The sequence below is a fragment of the Hesperophylax consimilis genome, chromosome 18 (assembly GCF_061612785.1).
Source record: "Hesperophylax consimilis isolate HC1 chromosome 18, BYU_Hcon_1.0, whole genome shotgun sequence".
Lineage (NCBI taxonomy): Eukaryota > Metazoa > Arthropoda > Insecta > Trichoptera > Limnephilidae > Hesperophylax > Hesperophylax consimilis.
In genome coordinates this window covers 3,551,460-3,561,651 of record NC_142853.1, presented here as the reverse complement: position 1 = coordinate 3,561,651, position 10,192 = coordinate 3,551,460, and the positions used below count along the sequence as shown (strand labels likewise).

Here is a 10,192-nt window from a genome sequence, read left to right as displayed (position 1 = left end):
GAAATAAAGAGAGTGTGCTGAAGTAGACATTTTCGTCGATAATTTATACGGATTCAGAAAAATATTCTGCTGTTGTTAAAAATATGTAGGGCTAATTAAAGTATGAACTAGCTGTACCCCGCAACGCGTTGCGGTGGCTCAGTCTGCCTATGTAGATAGAAAACAATAGCGCCTGTTTTGTTTTTACTTCCAACAGATGTAGCTGTTTTTACATACAATAACATTTTTATTTATATATACATAGATAGATTACTTGTGTCTCTATTTGTGTCTATTTGAGTCTCTTTTGGCAAAATTGGATGTTCCGCTACTGCCACACCAAATTTTGTAATCTTATCAAAAATATTACACGTCACAGTCTCTTTATCTCTTGTCAAATCTCACGAGCTGATTAAAACAGGTATCTCAAATGGGGTCCAGAATATCATTGTTGGTGAAACGGTCGTACAGTGAATTGAGAGTCTGCATGAAGTCGTGGTTTTGTATTTTGTGAATTGTTGGAAACCAAGGTAAAAATTCTGATATTTTCTTTTACGTTAACCCTTCAGGCCTCTGGCATATTGACCGTTGTGTATCTTAAAGATGTTGTCAGAAAGTCGAAGAATCTATGTGTATTTCAGTTTCTCAATAAAATTCAAATAAATGTGATATTTCTCAACTTATACGAAAACAAAATGTATAATAGTGATAAAATAAGTTTATAAATTAAATTATTAGAAAAAACATATATTTTTTAAAATATTAAAATTTTGAAATAAAACATAAAAGTTCTAAAACATCTTCGTTTTTTTCTCATCTAAACACCGAAGAAATTTTATAGTTAAAATACATTTTTTACTAGACTAATGTATTAATAACATCACTTGAACATTACTTTTGAAGTATCAAATATTGAAAAAATTATAAAAAATTGACAAAGTTTAATAAATTTTCACAAATTTCCTGTCGTAACCTTTGGTTTTATAGAGGTGTATATTAATTATTGTATGGTTAACTTTTAAACATACATTTAGCTTCATATTTTCTTTTATAAAATAATTATTATTTAAAAGTAAAATGTTTTTCGGAAATACTAACCGGAAAACATTTTACTATTATGCAAGAGCTTCTGAAAATAAAAAAATACATTCGATTTTTTGCGTCAATCAAATCGCCATTTGCATAATAATTTCTTTCGATTCACTTTAAACAATTAAGGATACTAAACCTTCAAACAACACTAGAAAAGTATAAATAATATGCTAATTAACGAGTTTGATATTCTGAGCAGCATGACACACACTTCACAATATGTACAGATAGATTACCTTCGGAATATAAAATGAATTACGTAGATAACAGTGTAATGACTTTCAATTTTGTACGTGGAGGACATAATGCATAGATAATACAGCATCTATCCCAAAAAATGATAAAAAAATGGTGATGCAGTAACAACGATAAATTAATTTATTTCAATAAAAACGTCCACGGTACCAAAGTGATACAAAAAATATTTAAAAAACCCATTATATTGGTAAATGTATTGAAAACGTTATTGTCACCCCGCTTTTTTGTCGTTTCAGAAAAAAATATTATTATAAAAAAATTCACAAAGTTACCTTTTGTTTCATAAAGGTGCACATTTTAATTACTGTGTGGTTAACTTCTGGTTGAATATAAAACGTTGCATTTTCTCGTTCTAACATCTTTAAGATCATATTTCTAACAAAGGAAGGAAAGTTAGGGAGACATAAAGATTTCCGTGAAGCTACATGAGTTGTCCCAAAAGCGAACAAATTAGCCCGAAGGGTTAAGATACTAACTGAAGTCCCCGGCGTTGTCTGGACTTTTAGCGCGTTTTTATAAAATTCTTTTAGACAGTGCCCTTCCTTTTGTTTCGGCTTATCATCAGAACATGTAAACAGTTTGATGACCCAGAAGTTTGTTCTGCAATGATAGCCATATTCGATGGCGTTATGAGAAGTAATCTGGAGTCTGGAGTAGGTATGCTAGTAGTGTGTAGACTCTGCACCGCGTTTATAAATATTCAGGAAACTATCCAGAAAAAAATCCTCAGTTATGTCTATATGCGGACGCATGTAACTTATCCGAGGTTCATATACTCGTACCATATAGACATACTTAAAGCAACAAATATATTTAGCCTAAAAACCTAAAATTTGGCGAATCTTAGTATGAAAATAATTTATAACTCTATTGATTCAGCCGTAGTCGCCATAATTTGTTCAATATACCACACGGCTAAACAGATCTTGTTGAATGAAATTTCTGAAACAATGGATGTATTTAATTCCTCTTCAAGTAGCCTTAACAGTTTTTTGTAATTATCTTCACAGATACTAAGAGCGTTAGAATGAGAAAAAATATTGTCCATTATCCAGTAGGATTAATATTCTGTCGTACAATAATCTATAAAAAAAATTATGAGAGTAAATACGTTCCTTTTACTAATCAAGAACGATGATTGTCACTCAATCATTTGTGACACTCGGAGTTCTAGCCGTGTGTCGCTTTTATAAAAGATTATGTTTAATAAATATAGTATTAACAAGTCTTAAACAAAAAAAAATATGAAAAAGAAAAAGATTGGGTAGTATCTAGGAATTGAACCCAGGAACTCAGCCTTGCCGGGGCTTACTCTACCACTGAACTAATTCGACCCTATCCCCCATCGGTCTTAATTTTCCTAACACGTCTTTTTTGGTTACTATCTATATTCTACAATCACATCAGATTTCACGTATAACTATAATGTAAGTATAAAAAATATGCATTAAGACAATTAAGATAATGTTGATAGTTCCTACTCGATATAGTGAAATATGAACAAAGTTGATGGTGTCTAATTAGCTTAGCAGTAGAGCAAAACCACGGCAAGGCTGTGGTCCAGGGCCTTGATTCTCGACGAAGTCATTCCATTCGATTGGAATGACTTTTGACGTTTGGCGTATGCACATTCAAAGAGAGTCAAGAATAAGAGTGTCGACCAATTTAAAGTATTTTCGACGGCGATTGCGAACGGCGTGAATTGGGGAATCGATACCCAGGTTCCAATTCCTAGGTGCGACCAAATCATTTTCCGTTTATTGATTAATATTTGAAGTTTTTACAGTAAATATACATTTTTCACAATATACAAATTTAAAACAAAAAGCCTTTCATAAAGAGACAATCCTCTTGTATTTCGTGAGGTAATTCTAGCTCAATTATACAAAATCAAGAAATAAGTAATTAATATTTTTTTTTTTAAATAATAACAAAAACGATGAAATAAAAAGATAAGATAAAAAATTAAGGCGCAACATCTATCAATAATAGATTAATCTTCGGTTTTTCTTACTTACCTATTTGCTTCGCATTTTTAGTTTCAGACTGTTAATATTATCTTCAACGGTTAAATAAAATTGTTATTGTAATCAGGTTTAAAACGTAGTTTAATCATGCCCACAAAAAGTGGAAAACCTTTTTTATGTTTTTTTGTGTTACTATTTTATTTAATACCTATTCGCAGATCACACGATGAGGATCTCAGTAAAGGTGGAATCGTGCTGTTGCGGCACTAATCTGCGTACTGGGTCGATGATCATAGCAATTGTTGATTTGGTAAGCAATATTTTTATGTGTTTTATTGAATTCTAATATAATCTATTTCACAAGTTAGAAAATGTGCAACAATTTTTACATATTTCTTAAAACTTAACAGTTTACAATGTAGATCTAAAGCTAATATAGATTGTTTTAATTCAATTGTAATAATAAATGTACCGTTTCGTTTACTGTGTATAATACGCTATGTTAAATATTATCAACATTGGCGTAAAATTTATAAAAAAATAATCAACAGATTTATTTAAATAACAAGAAAAATTTTATTTCACAAAGCTTGTGATAAAAAGGGAATTAAATCTGATGAAATTACGTTTCATAAAAATATTTTTAGTCAACGAAACTCTTTAACAAAAAAAAAATACCCTCATAGGTATCAATTTTTTTTATCTGTGGTGATTATTGATAATGACGTAATTGGTGATGACATTTAAGATTTCCTAAGTCATCAACATGCTTAATTAAATCACTACTAAGGGTAATCCTCAAAAAAACATTTAGATATCACAGCGATGCACTATTTGAAGAATTCCGAGTTCTGGATGTTAGACAACTATACATGAGAAAATTAATTTTAAACACCAATCAACAACGCCACCTCTACCCATCTATTAACCACTCTCACGACACCCGCCACTCACGGAGAAATCCAATTGTACCACTCACAACTAAAACATCTCTCGCTCAAAGACACTTCTCATTCTTAGGTCCAAAACTATACAACTTCATGCCTGATGCTTGGAAAAAGGAAAACACAGCTATTCTTCATAAATTGACCACTAATTGGTTTCATCAATTAGATAGAAAGGAGAGTGAACTTTTACTACACAAAAAATGAAATCAAACACAAACCAAAAACAACATAAAAACTCCAACAAAAAATAAACCATGTAAATGATACTTTTATGTTATAATCTTTATCATTATGTGTATATATGTACCTACCTAGTACTTTTAAATTAGAATGCTACCCAAGCAGCAGTTAATCTTATATTTAATTGGATATTTATTTTATTTTATTGATACTTTATTTTATTTCATTGTATTCTATTTCTTCTCTTTGTTATTCATATTTATACAAAATATGTTAGTAGGCTTAGGCACTAGTTAAAAGTACATATACCTATTAATTCATTATTATTTTAATACTATACTTATCAAAATGTTAATACTCATCCTAATTTGACTGTCCTAAAACGGGAATCCTCCTAGTTGGGCAGTCAAAACATTTCTTAAATAATATATATAAATGTATAATCTTTTACTAATTAAAAATAATATTAAAAAAAAATTGTTTTAAAAACAATATTTATGAAAACGGGTTTCAAAAGATTTTTTTAGCCTTTTTAAATTAGAATATTAATAATATTCGTCTATTTCTGAATAGGCCATAAATTTTCCACCATATATCGATGGCTTAACGCACACAAGACAAATTTAAAAAAAGTGCTATTTAAAAATTGGAGGACAGCTTCTCCTGATTTACTATAAGATTTAAGCAACATATAATTTTGTCGTATTTACTTTTGACTGCATTTAACACGTGTGTGTATATTACAGCAATGATTTTTTTTTTATTTCTACATTCCTCGAAAGTAAAAATATGTCATCTTCTAATTCTTTGGCGGCTTATAAATAATCCGACGTAGCATAGTGGTTAGTGCACCTGACCGACTCGATTCCCCCCAGTGTAATTTATTTTGTCTCGAAAGATCTTTTCTATTTATATGGGTGTTGCAGGCTAATAATTATTGCTATTAATAATTTATTTTCCTTTGACACTATATCTAATCTTTATTTCATCCTCATTATAGGCCATTTTTTATTTATTCTATCTCGTTTTTAGGCCCGTTACTAACAGCATTCCAAATTCCACACTCGATAACTAACTCCACACACAGGGCCGGACCTGGGCCAAACGACGCCTGGCTCTACTCAAGATCGCAACCTGTCTAGAAGAACGCCTACAAAATACAAAAACATCTTTTCAAGCACTGATATTTTAGATATACTAGTATGTGTCAATGCTACTGGAGATCGGATAACACTCTTGTCCAGGCCGTCGCCCAGTGACAAAGCGCGTCCCAACACCATAGATGGAGAAGTGCCCTCAAGCCACCGTCGTACAAATGCTAAATACTTTTACGGTTTTATCTTATTTTCAATTTAATATCATGTAATTTATTAGGGTATATGTGTTTATATGTCAGAGGCAGACGGCAGAGTATTGCACTCACCGCTCTGTTTATATGGCAAATGTAGACGCAGAGTATTGCACTCACAGATCTGTTTATATGAGAGATGTAGATGCAGAGTATTGCACTCACCACTCTGTTTATATGGGAGATGTAGACGCAGAGTATTGCACTCACCGCTCTGTTTATATGGCAGACGTAGACGGCAGAGTATTGCACTCACCGCTCTGTTTATGTGGGAGATGTAGACGCAGAGTATTGCACTCACCGCTCTGTTTATATGGGAGATGTAGACGCAGAGTATTGCACTCGCCGCTCTGTTTATATGGGAGATGTAGACGCAGAGTATTGCACTCACCGCTCTGTTTATATGGGAGATGTAGACGCAGAGTATGCACTCACCGCTCTGTTTATATGGCAGACGTAGACGGCAGAGTATTGCAATCACCGCTCTGTTTATATGACAGACGTAGACGGCAGAGAACCTAACCTAAAATAATGGATTGCTGTATGGGAACCCATATTAAACATTTACATATTAGCAAACCATAGACAAAATGGAGAAATAATTAACTAAAAGTTCTGCCTCAATACAGGTTCGCCTAGTGAGGCAGGTTATGCACAACCTAAAATATAGTTTATTATGCCATTTCTATATAACACTCTTACATTCATATATATTTTTTCTTATGTTAGAAACTGCCGTATTATGGTAACATTATTCTTTCAACAATTTCATTGTTTCTAACTGACATATAATTATACAACTTACTAATGATATATTATATATATTCTGTAATTTTTTTGATGAAATAAATAAATTAAAAAAAAAAAAAAAAGTATTGCAATCACCGCTCTGTTTATATGACAGACGTAGACGGCAGAGTATTGCAATCACCGCTCTGTTTATATGACAGATGTAGACGGCAGAGTATTGCACTCACCGCTCTGTTCAGCTGAAATAAAATAAAAACATTATTGTTATTTTCCTTTTGTCCCTAGGTTAATTTACTAAATAAATCAATGGGTTGATTACAAATAATCCTTTTCTTTCCTTATTTTGTCTTTCTTTGATTATTTTGTTAACATTATTTTATGTAGTTTAATTTTATAAAATCTACGTACGTATATGCTTTTAGACCCAGTTGTTTCACATAAATTTAACTGTAACATTGTCACTATATGCCATTCAGCGCCATTAGAAAAGTCCTCATAAAACGCCAATTCTAGGTGCATTTCCGCTTTTTGTCAAATTGTAATAAGTTTGGCCCATGAGTAAATAGTGAGGAAACTTGAATAGAACTTTGACAGAACTTGAATGTTTACTTTGAAATTTGAAGAATTCTTCATATTTGGAAACGTGAATTTCTGCTAAACAACTGGGCATCTCTGTTTTTTTAAATAATTTATGTTTTTTTATTATTATGAATCTTATGTGGAAAATTCACTGGTTCATGCGAACACGTTACATGTATTTTTTTATAATGGACATGTTTTACTGTTTTTTTTTTCCCAATCAAATAAAATAAAATATTAAATACTACGTCCTTTTTACTTTCAGATCGGAGCTTTTGCTACAATCATTGTAGCATCAATCGCCGCAGCTAATTCCAGGTATTATTACGATTGGTTGGGCGGTAACTACTGGAAAGACCCTATGAGTGACCTGAAGCCTATGTATATTTTCATGGCTATTATCAGTGGTTTACTTTTGGTATTCGACATAATGCTCATCATTGGAGTTTCACAGGCAAGTTTGTTAACACTTAAACAAAAACATAATTATACATTCCTTTTTCGAATAATGAATGTTGTTTCACAAAAAAATGTTGGTACCAACAAAAATATCTTCTTCGTCGCTTTCCTGATATTTGATAAGATGAGTAGTTCCAATTTTGAATTCATTGAATTTGAATAATTTTATTCATTGCGCATGAATATTTCACATTACTTCAAAACTTACCCATGCACAAAAAAACCAAATTATTGCCGTTTCCTTTTTCACGACGGATCTATATATCAGAGGGTTAAAAGCAATCAGAATACTTTGCTTCTCCGGTACGGCTCCCTCGATACGCCTCCTAGCTCCCCAGCGTTAGCGTATGAATGATTGTACGACTCTCAGAACCGCATAACACGATAAAACGATAGTTGGTTAGTAGTAGTCGAAGGTACATATATTCAAGTCCAGTTGTAGGATTTTCAGACGCCGTTTACTTCTCTGAGTATGTAGGTACTTTTTAATAGCCACTATTTTTCTAAAATCTCCTGATTAAAAAGAGTAACCGTTCAACTGAGCCGTGGTAAGGTTTACCGGGAGTCATCGCTAGAAAGTGCGCAAAGGATGAATATGATAAGATGCTTCCAAAAACCGTTGTGGTAACATGATGTGGGGCTGAGGGCTTAAAGACAAAATCTATGTTTTTTTCTAATGATGTAAAGATTATTTGTGTTTTCGTGATTACTTTTACAGGCAAAACATAGACTGATTCTTCCGTGGATCTTTTACGCTTACGTCAGTTTATTGGCGAACTTCATTTGTGCCATGATATATGGGATCTACAGCCTCACCTACGAGTATTATGACTCCTATGGATACCTGGGCATTTCGTGGTCCTTCGCTTACCTGGGTAAATAATCCTTTTTGTATTTTATTGTTACTTGTTATAAATATTCCGCATTATTAATATCACTAATTTATTAAAAAATATTCTCAAATTATTCGTATACCTGTTAAAAACGGGATTGCAAAATAAACTTGTCCGAATATTTTACCATGTCCGAATACGTGTTCATTAAATTTAAATTAAAAAATTAAAGAAATTTTCAATAAATCAGCATTATTCATTTACAACCACTAACCAGAGCTACTCTGAGTATTGCAGAAAACTGAAAATTGGCCAAGAAGCTTAAAGGTTATCATTATAACCTACTACTCGCGTACCTGTACAATATGGTCCTGTCGATGAAAAGTCCTTATTGATGAAGAGCGAGAGGTTCCAGAGGATATATTTTGTAGTGAAATGCTTTTGTAATATATTCAACACATCGAGGTACCTACGAGTAATTCAGTAACATAATTAATGTTTTCACATAACAAATAATAAGTTAATCATATACAAATCACACGTATAATTGTATAATCGAAAATAATGAAATTAGAAATTAAACCTCTTTTGCTAAAGTTTTTTTTAATCTTCCAAGTTTGAACTAATTTATTTTTAAAATTTTCAGCACTTAAAATATACTTCCTATTGGTGGTCTGGAGTCACTACCATCAACTCTTAGGAGGCCTGGGAACCAATCAAAACAATGGAGTACACGTCACAATGTATCCGACTGTCCCCCTTGGACAACAGCCTTTACCAAATGCACCTCAGACATATCCAAATGTCCAAATGCAATATCCGAATCCACAACAGCCTTTCCCAAATCCTCAACAACCTTATCCAAATCCACAACAACCATATCCAAATCATCAACAGCCTTTCCCAAATCCACAACAAGCTTTCCCATATCCACAACAACCTTATCCAAATCCACAACAGACTTTCCAAAATCCACAACAACCTTATCCAAATCCACAATAAACTTTCCCAAATCCACAACAACCTTAATCCCAAATTCACAACAACATTATCCATATTCACAATAGCCTTTCCCGAATCCACAAAAAACTTTCCAAATCCACAACACCTTATCCAAATCCACAACAGACTTTCCAAAATCCACAACAACCTTAATCCCAAATTCACAACAACCTTATTCATATTCATAACAGCCTTTCCCAAATCCACAACAACCTTTCCAAATCCACTAAACCTTATCCAAATCCATAACAACCTTATCTAAATCCCCATCAATGGAAAGCATGAAAAGAAATATGTAAAAAAAAGTTTTTTCAATTCATGCTATTTCAGAATAATAGGTGTATTATCAGTAAAATTATCTGATACATAGATATATCATGCAGAATATTAAGAGACGTACCTAACTTGCTTTAACCATTTGGATTATAATGGGCTATTCGCAGAGGCGGATTTGCAGTCTTGGCCGCCCTAGGCCCCAGACCATGTAGCCGCCCCTTTCTCAGTACCCATCATATTGACCAGGAGTATCCTAACTTTTCAGTAAGTTCCTAGGGTCAAAACCGTTTTAATTTTCCTGCCATTATCATTCATGGTTCATGGGGTGAGATTTGTCCAGGTCTTGGCGGCGGATACGTCTGCCCACCTGCTGCGTGGCGGGCCGGATCGAGAGAGACTGGGTGAAGGAGGCCGTTTGACCTTTCCAGCCGGACTATCTTGACCCATCGCCTTGCACCGCAGTTGGAGGGATGTATTCATACGTATGTCACTCCTGGACACAATAATCCCCAGATTCCTACC

At 33.1% G+C, this 10,192-nt stretch overlaps 1 protein-coding gene across 1 annotated transcript; it reads left to right on the top strand.

Annotated features, from left to right (window-relative positions):
- The first annotated feature begins 436 nt into the window (after positions 1-436).
- LOC149415253 (uncharacterized) lies at positions 437-9,831 on the top strand. The gene is made up of 5 exons (XM_089642548.1): positions 437-509; positions 3,515-3,606; positions 7,366-7,554; positions 8,278-8,434; positions 9,039-9,831. Exons 2-5 carry the CDS (start codon positions 3,523-3,525, stop codon positions 9,392-9,394), a joined length of 786 nt encoding a protein of 261 aa, XP_089498674.1. The 5' UTR covers positions 437-509; positions 3,515-3,522; the 3' UTR covers positions 9,395-9,831.
- The last annotated feature ends 361 nt before the right edge of the window (positions 9,832-10,192 follow it).

Coding starts and splice junctions, on each gene's coding strand:
- LOC149415253 (XM_089642548.1), top strand. CDS start 3,523: ATGAGGATCTCAGTAAAGGTGGAATCGTGCTGTTGCGGCACTAATCTG. Junction 3,607..7,365: donor TCATAGCAATTGTTGATTTG/GTAAGCAATATT, acceptor TTTTACTTTCAG/ATCGGAGCTTTTGCTACAAT. Junction 8,435..9,038: donor GTGGTCCTTCGCTTACCTGG/GTAAATAATCCT, acceptor TAAAATTTTCAG/CACTTAAAATATACTTCCTA.